General features: G+C 59.8%; 2 protein-coding genes across 5 annotated transcripts in view; one reads left to right on the top strand and one right to left on the bottom strand.

The window, feature by feature from the left end:
* The first annotated feature begins 2612 nt into the window (after nucleotides 1-2612).
* On the top strand, nucleotides 2613-19671 carry MNT (MAX network transcriptional repressor). 2 transcript variants are annotated; one of them, XM_010388491.2, is made up of 6 exons: nucleotides 2613-3027; nucleotides 8183-8762; nucleotides 9330-9371; nucleotides 9496-9607; nucleotides 15662-15854; nucleotides 16058-19671. In XM_010388491.2, exons 1-6 carry the CDS (start codon nucleotides 2955-2957, stop codon nucleotides 16822-16824), a joined length of 1767 nt encoding a protein of 588 aa, XP_010386793.1. In that variant the 5' UTR covers nucleotides 2613-2954; the 3' UTR covers nucleotides 16825-19671. The 2 variants fall into 2 exon arrangements, with proteins under 2 accessions (XP_010386793.1, XP_030778634.1); XM_030922774.1 differs by lacking the exon at nucleotides 2613-3027 and adding an exon at nucleotides 7217-7341.
* A 3098-nt stretch (nucleotides 19672-22769) lies between these two features.
* Nucleotides 22770-27586, bottom strand: part of SGSM2 (small G protein signaling modulator 2) — a 44171-nt gene continuing 39354 nt past the window's right edge. For all 3 annotated transcript variants that reach the window (XM_010388500.2, XM_030922770.1, XM_010388499.2), the window contains 5 exons: nucleotides 27145-27227; nucleotides 26797-26906; nucleotides 25723-25819; nucleotides 24511-24678; nucleotides 22770-24285 (listed from right to left, as the gene is read on the bottom strand). In XM_010388500.2, the coding sequence (XP_010386802.1) occupies nucleotides 24197-24285; nucleotides 24511-24678; nucleotides 25723-25819; nucleotides 26797-26906; nucleotides 27145-27227 (547 nt within the window). In that variant the 3' untranslated portion in view covers nucleotides 22770-24196. The remainder of the gene's footprint in view (nucleotides 24286-24510; nucleotides 24679-25722; nucleotides 25820-26796; nucleotides 26907-27144; nucleotides 27228-27586) is intronic.

Here is a 27586-nt window from a genome sequence, read left to right on the forward strand (position 1 = left end):
GAAACTCCAGGACTGCCTGAGTGCATGGCCACCTGAGGACAGCAGGAAGGGACAGCTGGACGGAGCACTGTGCACCACGGCACTGACCTCACACAAAATAAGAACTTGCCCGCCAGCATTATCTCAGGTCACTATCATGTACAGATGCGGCTCCACTTAGGACGGGTTTTACCAGCCATAATCCCATCCCAAATTGAGGAGCGCACGCTAGATTCTCTCTTTTACAACCATTGCTAACTTGAAAAGTCCTGTGTCAAGCCATCACAAGTCAGGGACTGTCTGTCCCTGTTCCACTGCCGCCTATAATATATATTGCCTTTTAATTTCCCATTTTCTCTAGTTGTGCAAAGGCCCAAGCATACTGGTGGCAAGTGGCAGACACCTTAAAGGAAGCAATGTTGGAGCCAGCACAGATCTAGCCCTCCCAGCAAAGCGGCATCCATCCCATGGGGAAGAACTGGGCTGTTCCGTTCTAATCCGCCTTTGCTCCAGCTTCATCATAAGCAAAATCAGTGGTACCTACCTGGACATTTGTGTGTGTGGCGACCTCTCCATGCTCAGCTCTAGATGCTGGGGCATTAAATGTGAAAAGATCAGAGGCCTCTGTAGATTAGCGCTGGCAAACAGCCCCCTTCCTGTGGTTCACGAAGTTCTTGATTTCCAGGATCCGTGCAGACTTTTTCCCCCCAGGATGCATTACGATGCCCTCAAAGGAAAGGAGCAAAGCCAGCAAACATTTTGCCCTCTTTCTATGTTTCTAGCTCTCTTCCAACCAGTCCCTAAAATAGGAACGCTCCGAGGGTGCCATGTGATGGAAAGGATTGGCAGGGCGGCCTGCCTCTCCGCCTCATGAAGGTTTGCTTTCTGGTTCTGTGTGATGGCGAAGCCGCGGCTGTGGAGTTCTAAACCCACTGGCACTGACTGCCCCCCACTTCTTGGACCGGTGAGCAAAGAAAGGGGCCTGGGGACAGAACTGAGGGTACTTCCCCCGCACTGGCACAGCACAATCGACATGCTCCGGGATGCTCCAAATAAATTTTCAGCCTCCGGGGGTCCATCGCTGCCGCTGTACCAGTGGGGTTCGTGTGGCTTCCACCGAGGAAGCAGAACAGCAGAGTGGGGTCTCAGGTGAAGATTTTTGTTGCCCCAAACACAGTGTATTAAGTGGTCAGGGTTGCTATTCCTCCCTGGCATTTTTCTAACTGGGGGCCCTCCACCAGAACTGGCTTCAGAGTCGTACCTGGGGTCAGGGGGCAGTGCTCCCCCTTTGGGGGAGAGGAGCAGGTGGAATACGGAACGACCTTAGACGAGTCCTTGGCCGTCTCGGCCTCAGTTTCCTTATCTGTGAAGTGAGAGGATTTAGGACCCGCCGGCCTCAAAGGACTAACTCTCCGATTGCACCCGGGCTCCCCTAAACACTCGCGCCAGGAAGAAGCAGGCAGGCGGGCGGGCGACGGGGTCCCTCCCTCTGGGAAGCGCGGTTCCAGCCGGACGCAGCGGACCCCGCCCCCGCGTCCCGCCCACTGCCGGTCGCCAGGCGCGGGGAGGGCCGGGCTTCCGCCCTCCACGTTGTTGTTCCTGATTTGGGCCACGCCCCCAGGGCCTTGGCTGCGGGAGCTTCGTGTTCCCTGACTGGGCCCCGGCCTCAGAGCAAAGGGTGGCCCATGGGGTGGCACAGTCCGTGTCTCCACCCATATCGAATACGCGTGGACAAAGACTGCGGTTTAGGGGAAGGAAAGATAAAGGCTTGGTTTTAAATGGAGGGTGGCGAAAAAGAATGGGGGAGGACAGGGCATGACTGCGGGATTTCCCTTACGGCGTCCCACCCTGGGTTCGCCCAGTGGCCCCATCCGCACCCGCGAATGTGACCTGCAGACACTGGCCCTTTAAACCGAAGGCTGGCGGCGCGGGGTGTCCATGTGGAGCTGCTCCATGCCGTGTTGTCCTGCCCGCCCATTGGCCCGCAGCCCGGTGACGTCGCCTAATAGGATGCGAACGCACTGCGGGGGGAGGAACGGAGACAAAACGCGGAGCCGGACTCTCGCTCCGCTCCTTCCGCTGGTTCTCTGACAGTCTCCAGCCGCCGGCAGCTCCGCCCAGGGGTGGATCCCGGGGGAATTGCGACAGCCGGGCGATTGCGGGATTTAGGTCGCGAGTGGGTGGAGCGTGGAGACCCAGGGTCAGGCCAGTCTCTGCCATTCCCAAGGTTTCCCTGACCCGGAATATCCTGATTGGAGCTCCGTTAAATCTTGAATTGTTCATCCTTCCCTCCCTCCAGCAGGACAGATTTCGTCGTGAACGACCCAAACGCGCCGCCCCAGCCCAACTTGTGGCTTGCAGCAGGGGCGGGGCCAACTGGAAAGCGGAACCACGGCGCGCACACCCGGCTCTGACCTCTCCCTCCCTGCCCGGGCCACGTGTGCGCGCGCCGGCTCCAGTGGGCGGGGCCAGCAGCGCAGGACCCGCCCCTCCCTTCGTGAGACGCCGCGGCCCTGCGGGCGGGGGCTCCGGTCCGGGCTTTGGCTGTGGCCCCGGTGTAGTAGCGGGGGCGGCGGCCGGGGGCAGCGCGGCTCCTTCCCTTGTTGTGTGTGTCGGTGCCTCCTCGCCATCTTGTTGCAAAGCCCTTTCTTGTCGGCGGGACTCCCGGGGGCCGCGGGGCGGGAGGCATTGGAAGGGAGGTAGAGAGGGAGGGGAAGAAGAGAGGCAGTGCGGCCTTTTTTTTTTTTTTGCACCCATTTTTTTAAATTTGCAATTTTATATTTTGCAAATATTTTGAGAGACATTGATTTTTCTCCCCGTGGTCCCCCGTTCTTCCCTGCGGAGTGCACTGCGCCGCCCAGCCCTGTCGCCCCCCGGAGGTGATCCCTCCCTCCTGCCTGCCCGCCAGCCTGACCTGTGCCCGGCTCGCGGGCCGCAGCCTCGGCCCCGGCTCGCCCCCGGCAGCTCTCGGCGCGATGAGCATAGAGACGCTACTGGAGGCGGCCCGCTTCCTGGAATGGCAAGCGCAGCAACAACAGAGAGCACGTGGTGAGCGGCCGGGCTGGGCCCCTGGGGCACCGGGGAAGGGGAAGCGAGTGACCCCGGTACCCGAACCCACGCGAAACCGCGGACAGGGCCCCCTCCCGGGCGGCCCGCGGAGCCTGGCAGCGCACGGCTCCCCGCGAGAGCCGCTGCCCGGGGAGGGGTGATGTGGGCAGTGAAATTAATGAAGTCATTAACATGCAGCGAGGGACCTGGCACCTGCGGGCGCCACCCCGGCTGCCTGGCACTCCTGTGCCCCTTCCGTGGGGGGCTGCTTTTGCGTGGGCCAGCGGAGCCCTCGGTGGCACTGAGGATGTGTGAGCCGGGGGGTGGGGTGAGGAATGGTGTTGCGTGGGGGTGGCAGGCTCGCGTGTGCGTGCGTGTGTGCACGGGGGATGTGTGATGTGAGCCTCGGGAAAAGCAGATGAACGGACGTGTACACGGGCGTGTGTATAGCACACGAGTGGGCGTGTGTGTAACGGAGTGGGGGTGGGGACTACTCTACGCCGAGCAGCTCTTCGGCTTCCCTGGCCCCGTGGGGAGGGTGCGGGGGGCGCTCCCGGCAGATCTACGCGCCGCTTGGGGCGGAGGCGGCCTTTGCAGAATGAAATGACATCGCGTGTCTTATGATCCTGGCCAGCCCCGCCTGACCCCGCCTCCCAGAGCAGGGCTGGGCCGCGCGTCCGGGGTTTGGGTGAAAGCCGGGCTACTTGGGCGTTTGCGAAATGGCCCGCGGGTCGCTGGGGGGCAGCCCCCGGGTCCCCCTCGCTGCACCCCGCTTTAGCCAGTGTGGAATGTGGCGTGTCTGCGCGTTCCAAACCCGCTCTCGCCTGGAATGTTGCGTGTGTCTGCGTTCCGAGCCCGTTGGTTACACCGGGTGGTGACGTGGACGGGCTCCGCCCCCGACCACGTGCACCGGGGACACTCCTGCTGGGGACGGCGCGGCCCGGCCCCTCCTCACCGCCTCGCGCTCGGCCGGGGGCGGGGCTTGGGCGGGGCTGGCAAGGGACCTTGCGCTGGGTTGGGCCCGGACGCGGGTCCCGGCCTCTGGGCACCTGGGAGGTGCCTTTGCCCTGCGAGGGAGGAGCCGAGCTCACCTGTCGGCTCTCGCCCCTAACCTCCTGTATTTGATCCCGAGAGCAAGGGAAACCCTCAGAATCGCAGGGCGACGAGACATTTAGAGCTCACATTTTTCCACTGATCCCCAAAACGTTCCAGCCATGCCCCCTGGCATTACCCGGGGCCACGCTGGAATGAGCCAGGTTGAGAAAGAAACTTCGGCGCTTCCTCTAAAGGGAAGAGACTAATGACTCCTATCTTCACGCGCCCTGTTGGTGGTCCCTGGCTTCAGGGTGCTGCAGAGGAGCTGGGGGGAAAGACCTCCCTTTTCCAGGGTACTGCCAGAGCCTCGGCTCTGGAACGGTGTGTGTGCAGGACCCGGGGACTCCTGTGCCCTCCCCGCCCCCCAGAATCCCGCGGCAGGGTTGGTTGTGGTAGAGAGAGTGCTTCGCCCTCCTTTCCTTTCTCTCTGCCTATTGTTGCTTCAATGATGAGTCATGCAGGAGGTAGTAGTGTGTTGTGTGCGCGCGCGCCGCCGTGTGCTGCCGCCGCGGCGGGCGGTGATGGGGGGAGCGGGGAGCGGCAGCGGGCAAGGGGCGGGGGAGCTGCGGGGCCGCCGGCCTAGTCGGGGCGACCGGCCTCTCAAGGTCAAGAGTCACTGGAGATATGTGAGACCCAGATGCCTGGGTTTTGCAGAAATGATGGGCGGGGACGTCACCAACACTCCCCGCCTGTTGCCTTGGTGGTCCAGAGAAGGGTCTGGCAGTGGGGAGTGCCTGTGGTGACCAAGAATGTCCTACGTTTGGGCACAGGGGTCAGAGGAAGACCGTGCACAAGGTTCGGAGAGACTAAGTCAGCTGCTGCCGGCACCAACACGTTGCAGTTCGAGTATCCACTGTGTTTAGGCCGAGTTCAGCGGCCTGGTCACCGCTTCTTGGTGTTGGTCAGAGGTCTTTGGAGACGAGTAGGTGTGGAAAGCCAGATCTACTCAAAAACTCATGTACAGGTGGCCAGAACCGGTCCCAGCAGTTTCACCTCCAGAATTCATTTTCTTCTCCCTCTTGACGTTCTGTCCTCTGAGCTGGGGCAGGGCAAACGGGAGGGAAGGACATGGTAGATGAACCTGCTGACCAGAACCCTTTCCCAGGACCTAGGACCAGCTCTGGACAGGGATCCTCTTGTCCATTCTCCCTTTCAACCGCAAGCATGGGTTTCTGACCTAGACCAGCCAGTTTGCTCACATGAGGACCCTGCAGACCTGTGTGCCTGTGAGAGAGAGAGGAAAGGGCAGAGCTGTCCTGATGCTCAGCTGGAGGGCCTGGCATGGTCATTCCCAGTGTTCATGGAGGTGGCTCAGATACAACTCTTCTGCCCTGTTTGGAGGGAGCTGGTTGGAGTGTCCAGAGGCTTCTGACCAACTCTCCAAGGCTTACCCTGGGCCTGCCTTAGACACCAAGCCCCTGTTTATCGAGCAGATGGGAGAATTCCTGTGGCTGCTGGGGCCCACCAGTGTGGACTCCTCCACCCCAGCCCTGTGCCTGCAGAGTGCCTGGGCAACAGTCGCTTGGGAAGGTTGAAGGGAGCACACTGCCCATGCTCTTGAGTGTGGGCTGAAGCTTTGGCCCCTGGGTCACTGCAGAAGAGCTAAATTCTTTGGGGGTAGCTTCTGGGGGGAGCCCAGGGAGGCATGTGAGGGGGCGCACTGTCTGGTGGATGCACAGAACATTCTTTTAAAGAGCCTAAGCACAGGGTGCTCCTGAGGGAGCACCAGCCACCACCAGTTTGGCGGTTCTCCAGTGCACAGGGAGAGGGTTGCCGCTGGGTGGGAAGGGGCAGGAAGCTCTGGTGGGCTGGATCTGGCCCCGGGCAGCTCCTCTTCCTCACCACCCCTGGAACTTTCTCATGCTGCTCCAGGTGTAACTGGGTCCTTCCTGGCACCTGTGAGGTGTACCTGCCTGGTTCTGGGTGAGAGAGGGCAGGTGAGAAGGAGGTTGCTACCTCCCAGGTGAGCTTTGGGTTGCTTTAAAATATGGGGAATGGGGGTTGGCTTGCACTCTAGGGTCCCACCTGTCCTTGTGACTCAGGGAGGGCCCTGATCGTCCCTCTGCCTATAGAGAGTGGAGCACAGGTCTCAAGGCCAGTGAAAAGTTAGGTCTGTCAGCCAAAGGAATGGAGGTGGGGGCTGTGTTAAGCCCTGGGATCCAGAGTCTTCTCCTGGGGTAGGGGAAGGGGCTGGGGACAACTGAGGCTGCGCCCAACTGAGAAGGGCCCTGTCACTGGAACTCAGCAGGCTGCTTGGCCAGTGTGGTCTGTGGGAAGCGGGAGCGCAGGGCTGGTTTTCTCCCGGGCGGTAACCTAAGGTAACCTCCAGTGCCCCGCATTGGAGCAGGCCTGCACCGGCCTGGCATCGCCCCTTCCCGAAGGGCTAGGGAGATCTGGAAGAGGCCCGCTGGCTGGCCCAGCCCCTGAACTCTGGCTGCTGGGAAACCACTGAGGCCTCCCCTCCCAGGACGCTTCCCCCTCCGCTTCCTCCTTGGCCTCTTCCCTCTTCGGGAGGGCGGGGCTGGGAGCAGGCCTGGCTCACACTCCAGTTGTTGATTGGCCAACGGGCCTGAGACCTCAAGTTTTCTGAGGCCTCTGAGCCAGTAAGAGTGTGGGAGGCGGGTGCTCCCCTCCTCAGGGGCCTTGGCCGACTCCAGTCCCCCGCGCCACCCCTTGCCCAGGTGTTTGGGGCGTGTCCACCAGCCCGAGCTGTCTGCTGCGTTGTCAGCGGAGCGCGGCATCTGGGGCCAGAGGAGAGGGCTGCTTGTTCCGGCGGCTCCCTGGCCTGGGGGCTGTAGACTCCAAGGGCCTGGGCCAGCCCCGTAGCCAGGGAACCAGAATGGTGGGGCCTGGGAGAGGACGGGGCAGGCTGGAGATGGAGGTGCCTCCCCTTCCCCTGTGCGCAGCCAGCTCCTGAGTGGGCCTTGCCTTCCTGCTGGGCTTTCAGCAGAGATGCTGAGCGGATGGTGGGGTGCACTGCCCTGCTCAGCCCCTACTGAAGAGCCCAGTCTCTTCTTTTTTGGGAGAAATGGTCGCTGCTATGCCTCCTCCTCCTCAGGTGCCCTCTCTCACCCAGAACCAGGCAGGTGCACTTTCCCCGGTGCCTGGCTGGACTGCTTGGGTATTTGTGGTGTCTCAGGCTGAGCAGGTGTCACTGAGGATGTCAGAGGATGCGTTGGGCCTGGAGGACAGGACATGCTGGCGCTGCTGCTGCTGATGGTGGGGATGTTGGGGATTTCGGAGAAATGAGTTACGGCACGACAAGGGTCAGAGAGGGACTAAGTATGTTTGTTGAATGGTCCCTGAGGAAAACAGGCATTGGGACCTAGCCTCGGAGTCAGGAGTGCTGGGCTGTTTCCACATGTGTGAAATGAGGGTGGTGTCCCTGTCCTGCCTGTGATGTGATGTGGGGCTCTTGTGACAATCCAGGCACTGTGAATGTGTGCGAGGCAAGTGTCCTCCAGGGGTCAGGAGGCTTGCTGTGGGACCTGCAGCAAATCACTTTGCTCTCTGAGCTTCACTGCCTTCATCTGTGCCATGCAGGCACTGCCTGCCTTCTAGAAGGTGCTTGGTAAACATTGTTAAACGCCTTCCAGGGAAGCTGGGATCTGTCAGCACACCCCCTTCTCTGGTGCGAAGTCTTGGGTGGCTGGGCCTCTGCCCGCCTCTCCCACCTCAGCCCTGTGGCTCCTGACCCTCGCTGCCCTCACCCGCCCTCCTCATCACCCTGCAGGCTGGCAGGTGGCCTGCAGCACCCTCTGACAGCTCTGCTCCACCCTTCCCTTCCACGGCCACCTGTCTTGCCTGCAGCCTGGACTATCAGCCCCCGTGACTGTCCTCCTGTTCCCTGCTGGCAGGGACCAGGTCTGCTCGGTTTGTTCACTGCTGCGCCCCCTGCGCTTTCCCCTGTGCCTGGCTGGACTGGTAGGCTATTTGTGGAGTCTCTCGCTGAGCAGGGCTATCACTGAGTACTGACTGGGCTAGGGTCCGAGGACTCTTTAGGACTGCAGTGCTGGGGCCCTGCTGAGACCCCCCCCCCCCTTGTGTTCTCTCTGCGTAGAGGAGCAGGAGCGGCTTCGCTTGGAGCGGGAGCGGGAGCAGGAGCAGAAGAAGGCCAATAGCCTGGCAAGGCTGGCACATGCCCTACCTGTGGAGGAACCCCGCATTGAGGCACCACCCCTGCCTCTGTCTCCGCCGGCTCCCCCACCCGCACCCCCACCACCACTTGCCACCCCTGCCCCACTGACTGTCATTCCTATTCCTGTGGTGACCAACTCCCCTCAGCCACTACCCCCACCCCCACCCTTGCCCCCGGCAGCCCAGCCTCTGCCCCTGGCGCCTCGTCAGCCAGCCCTGGTTAGCACCCCTGGACTCAGCATTAAGGAGCCTGCCCCCCTGCCCAGCAGGCCGCAGGTGCCCACCCCTGCTCCCCTACTGCCGGACTCGAAGACCACCATTCCACCCACTGGCAGCCCCAAGCCTTTGCAGCCCCTCCCCACGCCTATCCTGACCATAGCACCACACCCTGGAGTCCAGCCTCAGCTGGCCCCCCAGCAGCCGCCCCCACCCACCCTTGGGACCCTGAAGTTGGCACCAGCTGAAGAAGTCAAATCCAGTGAACAGAAGAAGAGGCCAGGGGGGTGAGTGGGGTGTGGCAGGGTCGGGCTGCCGGGATGAATAGGAGAGCTGCCCATCCCCTGGGCTGTGTGCAGGACAAGGTACCCTCCCCGGCTGGGGCTTCAGAGGTGTGTTCTGTCTCCCCAGCCTAGAAGTGCCCCCTTCATCTGAACACCTCCTCACTGTGCCCATCTCTATCCTGGGAAGGAATGTCCCATTGCCCCCTGTTCCCAGGCTTCTGTGTTTTCTAACGCCCTCCAAGGCTGAGGCTTATGACATTCCCAGTCCTCTGGACAAAGTATGGGCCTCTTGGGTGAGGGCGGGGGTCAACCGGCTGCTTCTGAGTCCCAGGAGCCCTCCTGTCTCCCTCCTGGTGGGACGGAGGGTGACAGGGGTTGTGATTATGAGCACAGATGTGCCCTCCAGGGAGTGGGCGCAGCATGGCACAGGGCGAACATCTCCCATGCTGCTTTGAGACAATGCTGGGGACAAACAGCCTGTGGCAATTTTGGGGGGTGGCGGCGCGGGTCATCAGGAAGGCTGTCTCATCGAGTCCTCCTCCCTGAGCCTCCTATCTGTCTGGGTTTCAGGATCGGAACCAGAGAAGTCCACAACAAATTGGAGAAGAACAGGTGTGTGTGTGTGCGTGTGTTGCCCGGGCCCCGCCGGCCCTCGGCCCCAGCTCCCCCGGGCCCTGCCCCCCCCATCCCAGCCCTGCCCCGGGCACCGCTGACCGGCGCTCGCCCCTCTCTCCAGGAGGGCCCATCTGAAGGAGTGCTTTGAGACCCTGAAGCGGAACATCCCCAACGTGGATGACAAGAAGACGTCCAATCTGAGCGTGCTGCGGACGGCGCTGCGGTACATCCAGGTATGGGGCCCGGAGGCCGGCGCCGCGCAGCTTCCTCCGCCCTCCCTCTGCCGCCCCTCCCCCGGCCGCTCCCCGCCCCGCCCTCCCGCCTCGGCGGCTCCCCCGCGCCTCCCTCCCGCCTCCACGCGGGCGCTGAGCACATGGCCCGGCTGACGTCAGCGGGGCTCCCTGCCCGCGAGGGCGCGCGTGCGCAGAGGAGGGAGCGGTTCCCCTCCCCCGCCGCTCCCGAGCCCCCGCAGCCTTGGTATCCCGGGGGCCGTGAGGCGCGCACCGTGACGCTTGGTGTGAGTCCCAGTGGCGGCTCCCGTTCGCGCGTGTCGGTGAAGCCGCCGGAGGGAAGGGCATGGGGCGGCCCGGCGCCTCCTCCCCGGCCGCAGAGCCTGGGCGGGAGCCCAGATTCCGCCCGATTGTCTGTCGCTATTTGCGGGGAGGATTGGGCGTGGTCCCCGTCCACGCTGCGGCGCGGGCCGAGCCCCATGTGCGCCGGAGGAGAAAGGTCCTTTCGGAGCGCGCGTGGAGGCGCCACGGCCCGAGTGTAGGGTTACGCCTATGGCGGGGAAAACTGCGATTTGACTGGGCGGCAAAGAGCCCCGGGGCAGCCGAGCCTGAAACACGTCACGCTTTCCTTCCTCCTGGGCTAAGAACGGGGGAGGGGGGGGTCCCTTTTTTCGGGGCCCTCCCGGCTGCGCGTCTCCTCCCTTTGGGCGTCGCTCCCTCTGCAGCGCTGGGGCCGGGGGCGCCGCCACGTCAGGCAGTTGCCATGGCGGCCTGAGCTTCGGTTTCCCTGGAAACCGGCGGGGCTTCCGCGCGCCGGGCCAGAGGCTGTGGGGGATGGGCCGGCGGCCGCCGAGACGGGGAGCCGTTGGGGATGGAGGGACGTGGGGCTCCCAGCCCGCGTGGGGCAGGGGCCGGCGAGTCGGGACTCCCCCTGTCCACCCGCTGAGGAAGCTCCGGGGGCCGCGCGGGGTCACGGGCCCCGTGGGAGGGGTGGCGAGGAGGGTCCAGCGCGCGAGAAGCCAGCCGCGGGGCGCCGCCCCTCCCCCGGCCTCGACCGCGGGGTCACGGCCCTGAGGTAACCGGAGCCTGACTTGCTGAGGGAGGGGCGGAGGCGCTGCTTGCTTCGCGACTGCTCCAGGCGGGCGGCTCCCTCCCCGCCTCCTGCGAACGCGCCCTTCCGCCCGCCCTCCTGGCAAGGGGCGGAGCTGGCGCGCCTCCAGGCCGCTTCCGGGCAGCCGGGAGGGGCGGGGCCGGGTTCGCGGATTGGCTGTAGCGGGCGGGGGCGGTGCTCCCGAGTTGCGGAGGGCGGTGCGGCTGGCGAGGGTGACGCAGGGAAGCCGTGGCCGCGTGGGTGCGCGCGTGCTTCGGGGTGGGGCCTCGGGGCGCCGAGCGGGACAGGGGCCCGGAGGCCGCGACAGGCCGGTGGTTTATGTCTGGAATGGTTTTGCAGAATGTGGGCTTGGTTGTAGTTTAGTCGCAGGGCTGGCTGAGGGTGTTCATGCAGACACTTCCTGGCAATCCCGACATTCATGTAGCTATGACTTTTGAGAAATAGGAAGGACGGCATGGCGAGTTCCTCTTTGCAGATACTACTTGCAGAGAGCGCCTTGCGTAACGTGTGGGTTTGGAAATGAATCGGAAGGAGACTCAGCGGCAGCCGCAGAAGGAAGCTCTTGAGTTGCTGGGCCCGTTGAAGTAGGAGCCGGGGTGGGCCCCAGGCTGTCCAGAAGGGACACCCATTCTGGTGCTGGTCACAGAAGCGGGAAACTCAAAGGCCTGTCTACAAACCATTTATTCAGTTATTCATTGAGGTGCTTTTAGCGAAGTGTCTGCTTCTGGACAAAGGGTGGCGAGCAGGTTAAAAAGCCTGGGTCTGCGCTCTCCCAGGCTGGGTCTTGTGGCAGATGATGAACAAGTCACTCTACAGAAGACCGCCGTATGGGCATCATAGGAACCGAGCGGCCGGAACTGTTCTGGGGAGGGAGGATAGTTGTTCCCGAGGAAAGGACATTGAGACCTGCAGGATAAGTCTGGGTGGGACAGAGCAAAGTGGCGGCCAGGAGCCCAGGTGCAGCCCAGCAGGAGGGAACAGGATGCTTTTTGGAAATAAGCCAGGCACGGTGGCTCGCCTCTGAGTCCCAGCTACGCTACTTGGGAGGCCCAGGCAGTAAGAGCGCTTGAGCTTAGGGAGTTCGAGGACAGCCTGGGCCACAGAGTGTGAGACCTCCGTCTCTAAGAACAAACACGAACATGGTCAGGAGGGTTGTCACTCAGAGATGGCCTGAGTCAAGAGTTGGTCCTGGAGAGACCAGTGGGGCTGTGAAGACTGGGGGCTTTGTTTGTATGCTGAGAGCAGGAAGCTGTGGGAAGAAGGCAGTGGTCCCCAGCCAGAATCCAGAGTGGCTTAGAGGTGGTCAAAGATTTGAAGACAGCCACAGAAAAGTGAACAGAGACAAGAAAAATAGGTACCAAAGTGTGCATCCAGGTAGTCGCAGAAAGGAAATGGGTTTAGAATGAAGCAATGTGGGTTAAAGTTAGACCCTGGGGAAATCTTGCAGGGGCCTCTAGGCCTGTGAAGAACTGGACTAGGTGAGAAGAGGAAGCTTTTGATCCATGTCACTCCCTGGCCTAGAACTATATCCTGCCTACAGGTGGGTTGAGTTCAGGACTGCTGCTTCCAGCCCCCAGCAGCCAGGTTCAAGTGAGAGCTGACTCACCTACGGCCCCTTGATACAGCCTCAGAGCCAGGTGAAAAGCTACACGCAGGCTGGGCAGGATGGCTCACGCCTATAATCCCAGCACTTTGGGAGGCCGAGGCGGGGCAGATCACCTGAGGTCAGGAGTTCGAGACCATCCTGGCCAACATGGCAAAACCCTGTCTCTACTAAAAATACAAAAATTAGTCCTGCCTGGTGGCACATGCCTGTAATCCCAGCTACTAGGGAGGCTGAGGCAGGAGAATCGCAGAACCCGGGAGGCGGAGGTTGCTATGAGCCAAGATCACACCACTGCACTCCAGCCTGTGTGACAGAGCGGCACTCTGTCTCCAAAAAAATAAAAGCCACAGAGGTGTGTGTGTGTAGGGGCAAGGCAGTTTCCTACTGTCTTCCTAGCAGAAAATGGAGAGAAACTGTTAAGGCCAGAATGACAGAGCGGGCTGTGTGTGGCCTGGGACTGGCAACAGAAGTGTCGAGCTGCCAGGTTTCAGGCCACTACAGAGCAGGGCTTTACCTGGGTTATGTGTTGCAGGCCCTAATGGTTAGAGACACCTGTCACTGGTGAGGGCAGAAATCTGTGCAGGGGGTGTGGGAAGCTGGCCTCACTGGTGGGTGGGGTCAGAGACTTTGCCAGGCCTGGTCAGGAAAAGCTGCTACAGAACAGCGAAAGTGCTCCTAGCGCAGCGATTCCCAGCCTTTTTGGCAACAGGGAGTCGTTTCCTGGAAGACCATTTTTCCATGGAGAGGGAGGGCGGGGCTGGTTTCGGGATGGAAGTGTTCTGCCTCCCATCAGGCATTAGTCAGACTCTCCTAAGGAGCACACGAAACCTAGACTCCTGGGGTGCACAGTTCACAGGACTCCTCCTGCCTCTGTGAGAATCGAATGTCCCACTGATGTGACAGGAGGCTGCGCTCAGGTGGTCCTGTGCCATCGCCGCTCACCTCCTGCGTGCAGCCCTGTTCCTGACAGACCACGGACCAGTACCTGGGGTTTGGGGACCCCCGCCCTAGGGGATGAAAGCAGGGAAACCTGGGTCTAATGGGTTACTGTCATTCTCCCTGTGATTCAGGGAAGAGACAGGACAGAGGTGGAAAGCAACAGGGTCACTAGGAGTCGGGAGAGCACCCTTCCAGATCCTTCCCCTGGGGTTGAGTAAGCACCCTGTGCGTAGCTCTTCCTGGCCGCCCGTGGGCTCTGGGATCTAAACAGACTATGCAGCCATCCTCACCTTCATTCACAGCTCGGACAGGGACAGTGTGTGTTGAGACAGAAAAACAAAACATATATATGTGAGAGACTTTGTATGAGCCAGTTCCTGATGAAGTCCTATCTGACAGCCTCGTATTTACTGCCCAGGCAGATGGGGCTCTTCTCATTTCACCCCCGCTTTTTTTTCCTGAGACACAAAATTTAATAGAAATTTTGTTTGCAGTTCTTTGACGTTCTTAGTGTGAGCCGATCTGGGACCCACTGCCCACCAGAAGTGGCCCAGTCCTGGTGCAGGGAGAAAGGGAGGGGTGGAGTGGGAAGAACCCTATTTTTCCTCAGGGCTAGGGGGCTGGAGATGCCACCCCCTTCTCCTGCCTCTGGGCTCCAGGAAGGAGAGCAGATGGACTCTCAGGCCTATGGCTCCTCCTACACACCACTGCCCCCCAGGTTGGAGGAGAGTGAGAGATACAGGGAGAGAAGGGGACAGAGGCAAGAAAAGATGTTGATCAAGAAAGACGAGAACCAGGGGTGAGGGGTGACGGAGAATCAAAGATAAAACACCAGTAGGTTGGGCGCGGTGGCTCATGCCTGTAATCCCAACACTTTGGGAGGCCAAGGCGGGCAGATCACCTGAGGTCGGGAATTCAAGACCAGCCTGACCAACATGGAGAAACCCTGTCTCTACTAAAAATACAAAATTAGCCGGATGTAGTGGTGCACGCCTGTAATCCCAGCTACTTGGGAGGCTGAGGCAGGAGAATCTCTTGAACCCGGGAGGCAGAGGTTGCGGTGAGCCGAGATCATGCCACTGCACTCCAGCCTGGGCAACAAGAGCGAAACTGTTTGAAAAAAACAAACAGTAAAAAAAAAAAAATTGAGGGAGAGTGGGGGAGGGGAATAAAACAAAAATCTACCCCAAATGCAAACCAGCCTGGAAAAAAATGGTGCGGTGCCCAGAAGGTCTTGGAGGCAGGAGGATGTGAAATACAGAAGGACAGTGGGGGAGGTAGGGGCTCAGATGTGGTCTTGGAGCACGGGCAGATAAGATCTAGGGGGTAAGGAGAGGAGGATCCATGTGTGATGAGGGCAGACGGGGTTCAGGGAGGAAAACCAAGCCAGCTGGTGAGTTGTGTATGTGAAGAGCCCGCGGGCCCTGCACCTGGACATGACCAGTAAGCCTGGGAAGCTAGGAGCTCAAGAGCAGGCCAAGAAAGGGACTCGGAAGGCAGCAAGGACACACGTGTTGGCATTGCTGGTGGACATAGCAGTTATGACGTGCCTGGGCAGAAAGCTGCCAGCAGGGAGGTCTGTGAGACTTAAAAGAGTAGGATTTAAAAGAGTGTCAGGTCGGAGCACAGGAAAGACTTTGAGTGTGGAGGGGAGCTGGGTCATGGGACGCAAGAGCCATTTCTCATGGATCTGTTTAGCCCAAGTACAGGTGTAGACGGGGGCACATTCCTAGGCTTGGGGGTGGTTCAGCCCAGGGAGTCTGGAGGGCAGTGGGCAGGGTGATGGGGAGCAGCATGTAAGTGGAGCCTTGTCGAGAAGCGTCGCGCACAGTGGAGAGTCGTCCAGGAGGTCAGGGAGCAGGTGCGGACCAGCAGCCAGGAAGGAGGCGATCCCTGGAGATGAGACGGGGCGAGGTCGTGTTACTGCCTATTGGGTCATCCTCCAAGGATGTTGAAGTTACCAGGGAGACAAGTGAACCAGGAGGTCGAAGCGGAGGATCCTGGGGTTCTGTAGAGGGTAGCCCATGGCATCAGTGACCGAGCAGAAGTGTGGAAAGTGGATAGGCTGCTGGGGGAGGGATGGGGCCAGAGGCAGAGAAGCCCTGAGGATGAGTTGTGGAGGACATGGAAGGACCCGCACGCCTGGTTGAGCTTGCTCCAGTGGGGCCCGTCCCAAGAGCCCACACTCCCTGGGAGGAGTGGAGCGAGCCCACACACGCTGGGCCCCCCTGGGCAGGGGCATGGATCAGGACAGGTGTGGTCTCCAGCAGCCCCCGTCAGGCTGGGTCCCCTGGTTGCCACAGACTTGCCTCTGGGCCAGCTGATAGGAGAGGTTTGTGGGGACTTTGGGCCCCAAGGCTGCTGCTCAGGGTGTTCTGCTGTCCCGTACTCTGTACCCCAGTCCCTGAAGAGGAAGGAGAAGGAATACGAGCATGAGATGGAGCGGCTGGCGCGGGAGAAGATTGCCACACAACAGCGGCTGGCAGAGCTCAAGCATGAGCTGAGCCAGTGGATGGACGTGTTGGAGATTGACCGCGTGCTGCGGCAGACGGGCCAGCCCGAGGATGACCAGGCCTCCACCTCCACCGCCTCTGGTGAGCCCCAGCCCCCGCGCTGGCCCCACAGCCCTCAGATGTTACACGTCAAATTCCAGCATCCCTGGCCAGGCTCTTGCCTACTAGAAAAGATGGCCCCAGTCCCAGCCCCCTCGCATTCCCACGCCCCCACCAGCATCTACGCCTCCAGCCGCTTGCTTCCCCCGCCCTTCTGACCTGCTCCTGCCCCGTGTTCCCCACAGAGGGTGAGGACAACATAGACGAGGATATGGAGGAGGACCGGGCGGGCCTGGGCCCACCTAAGCTGAGCCATCGTCCCCAGCCGGAGCTGCTGAAGTCCACCCTGCCACCCCCCAGCACCACCCCTGCACCTCTGCCTCCACACCCGCACCCTCACCCTCACTCCGTGGCCCTGTCTCCTGCCCACCTACCCGTGCAGCAGCAGCAGCCACAGCAGAAGACCCCTCTGCCAGCCCCTCCTCCCCCACCGGCTGCCCCTGCCCAGACACTGGTGCCAGCTCCGGCCCATCTGGTGGCAACGGCTGGGGGCGGCTCCACGGTCATCGCCCACACAGCCACCACTCACGCTTCAGTCATCCAGACTGTGAACCACGTTCTGCAGGGGCCAGGCGGCAAGCACATCGCCCACATCGCCCCCTCGGCCCCCAGCCCTGCTGTGCAGCTGGCGCCTGCCACACCCCCCATTGGGCACATCACAGTGCACCCTGCCACCCTCAACCATGTGGCCCACTTGGGCTCCCAGCTGCCCTTGTACCCGCAGCCCGTGGCAGTGAGCCAGCCCGTGGCAGTGAGCCACATCGCCCACACCCTCTCGCACCAGCAAGTGAACGGCACAGCTGGCCTGGGGCCCCCGGCTACTGTCATGGCAAAGCCGGCCGTGGGGGCTCAGGTGGTGCACCACCCCCAGCTGGTGGGCCAGACCGTGCTCAACCCTGTGACCATGGTCACCATGCCCTCCTTCCCAGTCAGCACGCTCAAGCTGGCTTGAGGACGAGGCCACTCAGAGGCCCCCAGTGGGGACAGGGAGGGGGACCTGTCCCCCACTCTCTCACCCACCAGCTCCACACATTCCAGCCAGGCCCAGGCCCGCCCCCCCCACCCACCCCCAGGCCTCCTAGGGGAAGGGGGTGCAAAGACTCTGAGCCAAGGGAGGGAAGGGCCACCCAGGGAGTTGGGCGCAGGGCAGGGGGCCACCCTGCTGCACTAGGACTTGGTAAGATGACTCTGAGAAAATGCGAGACTCTGGTGGAACGTGCCACCTGTCCGGCCCAGTGCCAGCCCCAGCGCCGCTCCTGCTTCCCCTCCCTGTCCTTGGAAATCAGTGCGATGTGGATATCACGCTCCCTGACTTCTCCCCTGTCCTGCCCCACCTTCCTGTGCTGCTGCTGCTATTGCTGTCTGGTGAGGTGGCCCAGGCCCCCGGCTTTCCTCCGGAGCTTCAGTGTATTCTTCCCAGGTCTTTGCAGGGGAAATGGGGGAAGCAGAACCGAAGCCACTTGGCCCAGAAAGCTGCGGACTGGGGTGATAAGGGGCCCTGCTCTGAGCACAGGTGACAGATCATAGGAAGTGGCTGGTCTGGAGTCCCACCCAGACAGGTGGGGCCCCAGCCTGGGGCTCTCTGACCCGTTTGCAGTCACTGTGATTCGTTACCGTAGAAACTACTTAAAATGATTCTCTACCAACAATAAACCAAACCCAGCCACTGCCAAGCTTCCTGTGTCCTCAACCCAAGCCCTGCCACTGGGCTCTGGACCTCAGAAGGGCAGGCTGAGGTGGGGAAGGAAGGGCTCGGCTGTCCTGCCCCCTCCCCTGTCTCCTGCCGCCTGGGTCTGGATGGGACGAGAGCCACTGGGCATCTGTCCCCAGTCCCTAGCTCTGGGCTTGGCTCTTGGCTTCCAGAAGGCAGCAAAGAGGGGCGCTGTCCTGTGTTCAGCCCCTGATCTCTGATCTCTGCTGAGTGCTGGGCACTCCTCCGAGGGACAGCTGGGCCTGGCGGCCTGTGGGCTTTGGGGCGCCTCCTACAGTCTGAGAGACATGGACCAGCAGCTGGTCTTCTTTCCAGGAGCATAGAAGCCACATCATTGAGGCATCAGAAAGGTAAAAACGCAGCGGCTTAGCTAAGCCCTAAGCCTGTCCCCAGACCAACCCTGGGGGCCTGTACAGAACAGGGCCAGAGCTAGGGCTGCTGCTTCTGCTTCAGCCCTGTGTTCTCCCATCCCCTCCACACCCGGCTTCTCCAGGGGGCACTTTTGAGTGGGCCCTCCCTGGGGAGCTGCTGGGCAGCACCACCTTTCTCTGAGAAAAGGTCCTGTGTTGGGTCAAGGACAGGGCTGAACGTGGAACCGGCAGGAGTCAGGGGCTCCGTGTTAGGGCGTGGCTTCCTCTGCCTCTGCCTGGGCAGCCCGCTTTGGTCTCTCCTTGTATGTGGATATTTATGACAAGTGGCCTTGTGTCAGACATGCTCCGCTCCCCACCTGGACACACACCAGTGGCCTTTCAGTGTAGCGGGAGGAAGCCAGTGTCCCTGGGTGTGAAGTTCACACTGATGGGCTGGGGCAGGGACCTGGGCAGGCGAGGGGGCCAGGAGGGAGGGGACAGAGTTGAGGATTTCCTGGAGTACCCTGCAGGCACAGAGGAGGTCAGCAAAGGTCTTGAATAGATTTTCTTTTGAAATAAAGAATCCTTAGATGCCTAAGAATTCCCTTCCCATTCCTTCCTGGTCCTGGACATCTCCCAGGGGACTGTTTCCTCATTTCTCTCTCCTGGTGTGGGTAAAGGGACAGTTACAAACCAGGTCACCACCCTCAGAGGCTGAGCCCTGTACCCACCCCAGCACAGCCACCTCCGCCAGACCCCCTGGCTCTGGGAGAGCCAGCTTTGCTATTCCCATTGTGACAGCGATGGCAGGTCTGACCCACCGGACGGTCAGTGTGTGGAGCTCGCCCCTCCCTCAGCCTGCCCACCTCTCCCTGCATCCTGAGGCCAGTGGCCCCTGGGCCTGCACAGATACCTCATCATCCACCCGCTGCCCCTCCCCGTCCCTGTCCCCCAGCAGTGGGGGCCTGCAAATCTAGTGCCGAATGACTATGTCCAGATTAGTGACGATGGGTGTTGCTGTTGTTCTTGTTGTTTGTGAACGCTGTGATGCTGTGTGCCCAAGTGGGCAGCCACCACCCAGCCCTTCCTTGGGCATCTCCCCCTGAGAGCTGTCAGGACCACATCTGTCCTCACCCTGTGGGACCGCCTGCCACTCCCTCCCTAGCCCTTCCAGCCTGGGACACACACACACATACACGCGCACACACACACACACACATCTTACCTCTCATGCGTGTTTTACCTTTTGATGTTGAGAGTGGCTCACTGGCTGGGAGTCCTTACCTCGGGGAGAGGGGGAGGTTGGTTCCTTGGGGGGGCCAAAGGCAGGGAATGCCTGGAGCGTAACTTGGGGGTCACCGTGACCCCTTCTCTCTCCAGAAACAGCTGCTTCTCCCCCCGTCCGAGGGTCCCACCCCCAACCCCCAAAGAGGTGGCCCTTGTTTACAGTGAGGACTCGGCCACTCTGTCTCTGTTTCCTGAAATATAAACTGTAGCGACCCCAGACTGTAGAGATTTTTATGTGTTTGGATACATCTGCTGTGTGGGAAAAAAAAAAAAAAAAAAAAAAACTACAAAAACCCTAATTTTGTACATACTGTATTTTTACTATTGAACTGTATTCTAGTGGCTGTTCATGCTCCAAGACTTTAGTTACCGAGACATGAATACTATCCATGTAATAAGCACTTGCCTGGAATAAAATATAAAACTGAAATAAACCTGCACTGAAACCTGAGACGGAGCTGCCAGCCTGCAGCATCTGGGTCATTTTATTGCAAAAGGAGGCAGAGGCCTGTAGGGAAGCATGCGGCAGGAGCGGCGAGATCACCTGTCTCAACCCTGTCTGCCCAGCAGAGTCCTCAAGCAGCTCTGACCCGGTGCCTCCGCCGCTCTGAAAATGCCAGTTCTGGTCGGTCTGAAACTTCTGCAGTTTCGTATTTCCTCAGACCATTTTATAAGTATTATCTTGTTTCATCTTTCAACAGCCAAGTGAAGTAAATAAGCAAGACTTAGCCCCATTTTGGCAGATAAGGAAACAGGATTGAGGTGGCCCAGTGACTTGTTGAGGCCACACGGCTAGCTGGAGACTTCGCTGGAGCTGCAGTCAGACCTCTCCACTGGGTACAGAGTTCTCACCCAGCATCTGCCACCCTTTGTGGCACCCGGGGCCAGTCCTAGACTCGGATCCGATAAAAAAGGTACAGGGGAGTTGCCCCAGGATCTGGGCACGGAGGGTGAGAGCTTCCTGAGAAGCTGCTGCTTGGGGTGTGGTTATGACAGGTCGGTCGGAGAGTCCATAAAGCTGTCCTCTAAGGGAAAGGAACACCGGGAAGAGGCTGGAGGTCAGGGGCCAAAGAGCCATGTTCTCAGCCGGCCTGGGAGCCCCTTGTCCCTGCGGCTGTCCTCTCTCCCTGGGCAGGCTGACTTGGGAGGTGGTGGTGTGGGAAGTGAGGTCAGGGAGCCACTAGCTGGGCCTTGCTGGAGACCAGGCTGGCTGAGCGGACCCAGTTTCTCATTTCCACCCTGACAGTACCTGTCTGACTCCCAGTCCCCGCAGGGGAGACAGACTCTGCGTCTCTTCCTGAGGTGGGGTGGGTAGGGGTTACCCTTGAGGAAGGGAGTGGTGTCTTGGATCCTGTTCTCTGAAAGAGAAGGGATGACTTCAAAAAGTTCAGGCCGGGCGCAGTGGCTCACGCCTGTAATCCCAGCACTTTGAGAGGCTGAGGTGGGCGGATCACCTGAGGTCAGGAGTTCGAGGCCAGTCTGGCCAACATGGCGAAACCCCGTCTCTACTACAAATACAAAAATGAGCCGGGCGTGGTGGTGCCGTAGTGCCAGCTACTCAGGAGGCTGAGGCAGGAGAATCATTTGAACCGGGGGGGCGGAGGCTGCAGTGAGCCGAGATCCTGCCACTGCACTCCAGCCCCGGAGAGAGAGCGAGACTCTGCCTCAAAAAATTTTTAAAACATTAAAATGAAAGTTCTGAATCCAGCCCTCCCCACAGCCCTTTTCACTTGTGAGATGCGGGCTCCCTCTGCTGGTAGCTCCCGGAAGAGCTGGGTCACTTCCATTAGCCCACTAGTGCCGCTTTAGGGAAGATGTAGGGTGAGGGTTAACCCTTCCTGGGTGCGTACTCCGTGCCAGGCCCTGTGCCCACTGGGAACACAAATGACCCTCCCCTGGCAGTGATGACTTGGCTGTCATCTGAGGGCTGTCACTAACTCTTTAGGCAGAAGCTGTACTCAAAAGCTCTCCCTCACCCACAGCTCAGCTGAAGCTTGTAAGAAAGGGGCCTGTGGTCAGGATCAAGTATGAATCCAGGTGCATCCGTTTACCAGCTCCTGTTCCGTAAGAGGAAGACCTGACTTTCCAGAGTGCGAAGGTTCCTCGAGATGAGTGCGAAGGTTCCTCGAGATGGTGTTTCGAGAGCCCGCTGTGCTGCTTGCTCTTCCTGCCCCCAGCTGTCCCATGGTTTTGGATTCGGGATTCCCTCTGGTCCCAGGATCCCAGTCCAGTAGTCTGGGGGAGTAGGGCAGGATGGAAGTGTGTGAAGGAACTGGGTTACTCCCAGGCTAGATGAAATTCCCTTTAGGTGGTCGCAGCAAAGGGAATTCTGATTCCTCCAGGCAACAGTCAGCTGGTGGGTGGGGGGTGTTCCCCGGAAGGGCTCATCAAGTTCCCTGGCCCCAGAGCTCTTTGCGTCAACTGGTTTCTTTGGGCAGCTCTGGCCACTAGTCTGTAATCTTTCCTAAAAGCTGGGTTCAGGGCCAGGTGCAGTGGCTCAAGCCTGTAATCCCAGCACTTTGGGAGGCCAAGGTGGGAGGACTGCTTGAGGCCAGAGTTCAAGACCAGCCTGAGCAACACAGTGAGCCTCTGCCTCTACCAAAAGAATATAAAAATTAGCCATGGTGGTGCGCCTGTAGCCCTAGCTACTTGGGAGGCTGAGTTGGGAGGATCGCTTGAGCCTAGGAGTTCAAGGCTGCAGTGAGCCATGATCATACCATTGCACTCCATCCTGGGAGAGACAGCAAGACTCTTCGTCTGTCTCTCTCTCTCTATATATATACATATATACATATACATATATACACATATATACACATATATATACATATATACATATATATACATATATATATACATATATACATATATATATATAAAATAAAGCTGGGTTCAGCCTGCTAGGACCATGGGCTTTAGCTTTGAGTGATGGACAGCAGGCCCTAACGTCCAGGAAGCCAGTGTCCTCTAGAATAGAAAACATGTTGGGTGACTGGTGTCTTCTCCCTGGAGCCATCGACGATGGGACCAGTAGCACTCCGGTTGGGGAAGGGCAGGAAGAGAGGTGGAGACCTGTTACAGCTGGGCCTGTCCATAGCTCAGCAGGGTCTGACTCCTCCTGACACTCCCCTCAGGCCTCTCAGACAGTGCTCAGGGGGTGAGAGCCACACCCACAGGGCAGCTCCGTCGCCACCGGCTGCAGTGGCATAGTCAAGCTCCAGTTTTTCATTGCAGCCTGGTCAGGAGGGCAGGCAGGGGGTAGGGATGGGACAGGGACCTTCTCTCATCCACAGGCTAGAGGGGCCACTGGTCATCGTGAGATGGGGCCATGACTCTGGGGTGAGGTCCCCTGAAGGGTGCTGAGTACTTGAGGTTTGGCTATCAAATCACCCCGACTTCCTGACCAGCCCACACCCTCCAGACTGGCGGCTGGGGTACCTCTCTCTTAGAAACTTTAGTACTTTTTGCTGTCCTCGCCTTTTGGGGCTGGCCAACTGTGGCGCTTAAAGAAGGCATGTGATCTCTCAGTGTCTAGTCCCAGAGGCGTCCGTGTTGACAAACGCTGTTTATTGGTCTGTTACACAGAAGAGTATAGTTTCTGAGGCAAAAACCATACACACTCTGCTCCTCACAAAACCACGGAGTTACTAAGGCAGGCACACGATGGCCACACGTGCTTGGTGGAGGCCGAGGACTCATGGACAACAAGGATGGTCTGGCCCCCAGACAGGCTGTGCAATGCCCGGGGGCAGGGCTGGGCTGGGAGGCTGTCCTGGGTGCAGAAGGGTGCAGGGCCCTTTGTCATGTTTCTCAAATACAGAGTCTGCCAGACTTTGGTGGCTGTGAACAGGCCCAGCCCCAGGCAGGGCCTCCAGGTCCCAGGGCAAGGCCTAGCCTGCATGTGTTGGGGTGGAGGAGGAAGTGGGGATGGCCAAGCAAGCAGCATGCCTAGGCCTGGGGGCAGGAGCTATGCCCTTCCTGGCAGCCCCGTGTACACAGCTCCTCCAAGGGGGTTTCTGGGTTCCTAGGCCTCCTGGCATCCTGAGATGCATGTGGAAGGCAGAGCTAGCTTTGCTTCTCACCAGGGACAGAAGGGACACCCATGCATCCCCTGCCTTCCCCAGCCCCAGGGACGCAGCAGATGTCCGTGACAGATAGTGGGCTGCCCCAGAACTGAGGCCTGTCCCTGAGAGGAGGCTGTGACCAGACTGCTCCCCTACACAATCACCCTGGCATTCCTCAGAGCAAGTGCTCCGGTCGCATTCCAGATCATCCAATGGCAAGAGCGTCACTTACACGTGGTTTTCAGAGAAGTACCTAATGCAGAACGCGAGGGTGGGGTGGCAGGAGTGAGGCTGTACAGACACACAGAGGTACACTGTACAGGGCCAGGAGGCCTGGGGGTCACCTCAGGTGGCCAAAGGCAGTGGCAGTGCTGCTGAGGTGGGCTGCTCCCGCCCAGGGCCCACATCTTCTGACTGCCCCAGAATCTCAGGGGAGCGGCCTGAAGGCGACCCAGGCCTCCTGCACCCAGGACATATGCCTAAACCGGCAGCATTTCTGGCTGCTCCAGCTGGGGCTGGTGCACACACAATATATTGGGGCTGCAAAGGGACCCTCAGATGGGACACAGCACGGAGCCTCTCCCCTCTGCCACCCCAGCTAAGTAGGGCCCAGGCCACTATAGCCCGTTATCATGGGGAGTAGAGTAGGTGTGTCCCCCAAGGCAGCTGCTCCCTGAGGCTGGCCGCTCCCATCCTGGCCCTGATCTGAGGGCATCCTGGCCCCTGGCTTGCCCTGCAGGGTCAGCACTGCCGGGAGTCGGATCCCAGGCTCACAGTCACTTTGTCAGGAACAGAGGTGGGGTCGGCTGGTGGCTGGGGCGGTCTGGGTGGTGATTCCCCTGCACCTCTCCCTGCCGGAGCCCAGGCGCCCGAGGTCCAGGCTCTGTACGGCTGCTGCCTCCTGGCCCCAGCTCACTTGTTCTCTATGAGCAGCTGCACCTTGTGGACGAGGTCCCGGGCGAGCCGCAGGATCTCCTGGGCATCGTGGTGCTCAGCGCGTTCTGGGGGGAAACACGGACAGCTGTAGGGAGGCCCAGAGAAAGCAGCAGGCTGGGAGTGGCTGACTACCTTGCTCTGTTTCCATCTGCTCTGCTAGATTCTTGACATCCCTGCCTTTGGGGAAGGGCCCCCAGAATTCCTGAGAACCCTCCAACTGTGTGCAGGGCAGAGGTGGGGGCCTCCACACCCCTGCTTGCGGCAGCCGGGATGGCTGGAGCAGCTCGTACCGTTGAAAAACTTGATGATGTCGGTGAAGTCCATGTTGTTGTCGCGGATGACCTCTCGGTAGGCCTCCACCAGGGCCAGGGCGATGAACAGGACAAAGTGCTCCGACGAGATGTGCCTGGCTGCCCAGATCACCTCCCACACAGCAAACACATCCTCGTACAGCAGTTCTGGGGATAGTAAGCCGCTGCTGCTCACCTGTCCCAGCCGCATTCTGGGGCTAAGGCTGGGATTGAGGCTGGGGCTGGGGCTGAGGCTGAGGCTGAGGCTGGGGCTGACACTGGCTGGCCTGGCTGGCTGCTCATGGGCCTCTAAATGGAGCCAGGTGAGGAGTCAGAGCTTCAGGAGCCAAAGTCCTGGGATTCTCTCCATGACACAGCCTGGCTCAAGAATGGGGGTTCTGTACCCCATACCAAGGCCCCGTCCTTTTCTTGGGTAATTTCTGCACACTGAGTTCCTGCAGACTTTATGCCTGCATTTCAGCCGGGCAGCTCCGTCACGGGCCTCCTATTTTGGTGCTCAGGAATGCTTTGGTTTGAAAAAAGTTCCCCAAACCATGACCTATGAGAGTTATAATTGTCAACCCTGGCAGCACTTTGGGAGATTTTGTTTCCTTTTTAATTTTTTCTTTTCTTTTTTTTCTTTTTTTTTTTGAGACAGAGTCTGGCTCTGTTGCCCAGGCTGGAGTGCAGTGGTACAATCTCAGCTCACTGTAACCTCACCTCCACTACAGGCACCCGCCACCACGCCTGGCTGATTTTTGTATTTTTAGTAGAGACGGAGTTTCGTTGGCCAGGCTGGCCTCGAACCCCTGACCTCAAGTGATCTGCTTGCCTCGGCCTCCCAAAGTGCTGGGGTTACAGGTATAGGCCACTGCACCCAGCCAAATTTTTTTCTTTCTATTTTAGAAATTAAAGACAGGGTCTGGCTATGTTGCCCAGGCTGGTCTCAAGTTCCTGGGCTCAGGCAATCCTCTCATCTTGACTTCCCAAAGTGCTGGGATTATAGGCATGAGCCACTGTGTCTGGTCAGGGAGTATTTAAGAACACATAGGCCCAGGCAGCCACAGTTAGTAAGTCTGGGGCTGGGTGGGGCCCAGGGTACTGGTAGTTTTTTAAAGCTCCCCAGGTGGTTCCAAGGTCTGGTTAGGATTGAGAACTGTTGGCTTTGGGGACTGCCCCAACCTCAGCCCCATGATCCAACCCACTTCTTACCCCTCTTAAAATCCAGCAGGAACCAGCGATAACAGAAGTAGAAGTGGGTGTAGTCTCCATTCTGATGCATCAGCTCAAACAGCTCTGAGTCCAGGATCTTATGTGGGTGGGAAAACGGAGAGCCCTGAGCTGATGCTTCTCCTCTCTGGCCACCACTCACCCTCCGCTCACGCGCAGGGATGCACGCGATCCCCAGACCTGGCAGTGGGTCTGTCTGTTGCCCCCTGCCCCGCGGTGCGATCCCCAGACCTGGCAGTGGGTCTGTCGCCCCGTGCCCCGCGGTGCGATCCCCAGACCTGGCAGTGGGTCTGTCGCCCCGTGCCCCGCGGTGCGATCCCCAGACCTGGCAGTGGGTCTGTCTGTTGCCCCCTGCCCCGCGGTACGATCCCCAGACCTGGCAGTGGGTCTGTCTGTTGCCCCGTGCCCCGTGGTGCACTCTCTCCCCCTCGGATCTCCTTGTGGAGGCTGGGTTGCTCCCTGCTACCCCTCTCATCACCCATCTCTCAGGGCTGCTTTTTATTTTTAGGGTTATATGATTTTCTGGGTATCTGATGTCATCAGCAACCCCTACTGTTCGCCAGAACTTTCATGGGCACGAGAATTCACACACACTCCTCAATTTCTAACACGGAGACCGTGGGTTTTGGTTTTTTGTTTTTGAGGCAGAGTCTCGCTCTGTCGCCAGGCTGGAGTGCAGTGGCGCGATCTCGGCTCACTGCAACCTCCGCCTCTCCGGTTCGAGCGATTCTCCTGCCTCAGCCTCCTGAGTAGCTGGGACTACAGGCGCCCCCCAACGCCCAGCTAATTTTTGTATTTTTAGTAGAGGTGGGGTTTCACGATGTTGACCAGGCTGGTTTCGAACTCCTGACTTCGTCATCCGCCCGCCTCAGCTTCCCAAAGTGCTGGGATGACAGGCCTGAGCAGCCTAGCCCGGCCAAAACCATGTCTTTTAAAATGAAAGAAATTAAGTTTCTATGTCAAGTATGTTTTTGGAAAGCTCCCTAGCCTTCCTGTGGACGATGGACAAGCCTGGCACTGCCTGCTCCCGTGCCCATGGGTGGCAACCGGCCTCACCTGGATGAGGGAGCGCATGTTGGCGAAGTGGGTGTCCATGGCACCCCCGTTGGGGAAGTTCTGGCTCATCCTCTTCATGAGGTGGCTGAAGCAGCTGTAGGCCAGCTGATCTGAGGGGAGACCCGGGTAAAGCTGGCAGGGCAGGAGACTCGGGATAGGGCTGGCTCCCATTCCTGCTCTTCCAGACCTGGCCACCCTCTCGTCCTTTTTCCAGCTTCTGCAGCCTAGTCCCAAGTCCCATCCCTCACCGTTGTTGAGGGGGACCAGGAGAGGTGCCCAGTCCCACGTCCCCCATCCCTCACTGTTGTCTAGGGTGACCAGGAGAGGTGCTCATCCCCCATCCCTCACCGTTGTCGAGGGTGACCAGGAGAGGGGCCAGCAGATCGCACATGCCCTGCACATAGCCCACGTCCAGGTGCTCCCACACGTAGCTGAAAGGCAGGGGCAGTCACTGTGGCTGTGCCCCATTCTTCCCTTCCTCGGGATCCCTGGGGAAAAGGCCTCCAGAGCCACCTGCCGCCCGGAAGTCAGCCTTTCCCCGACCCTAAGCCATGTACTGTGCACCCCCCACAGGGAGACAATGGGGAACAACCCACGGGCCCCCCCCAAGGCACTCAGGACTTAGGGAGAGACAAGGCCTTCATGCTTGGTAGGTGGGGCGCGGGGGCGGGGCGAGGGGCAGCTTCCTGAAGAAGTGCAGCTGAAGTGGAGGTCTGGTGACCTCTAAGAATGAAGAGGGGCGGGGAAGGGGTGCTGCAGGGAAGAAGCTCTCCAGGCAGGGGCGCCAAGT

The sequence above is a fragment of the Rhinopithecus roxellana genome, chromosome 19, assembly GCF_007565055.1.
Source record: "Rhinopithecus roxellana isolate Shanxi Qingling chromosome 19, ASM756505v1, whole genome shotgun sequence".
Classification (NCBI taxonomy): Eukaryota; Metazoa; Chordata; class Mammalia; order Primates; family Cercopithecidae; genus Rhinopithecus; species Rhinopithecus roxellana.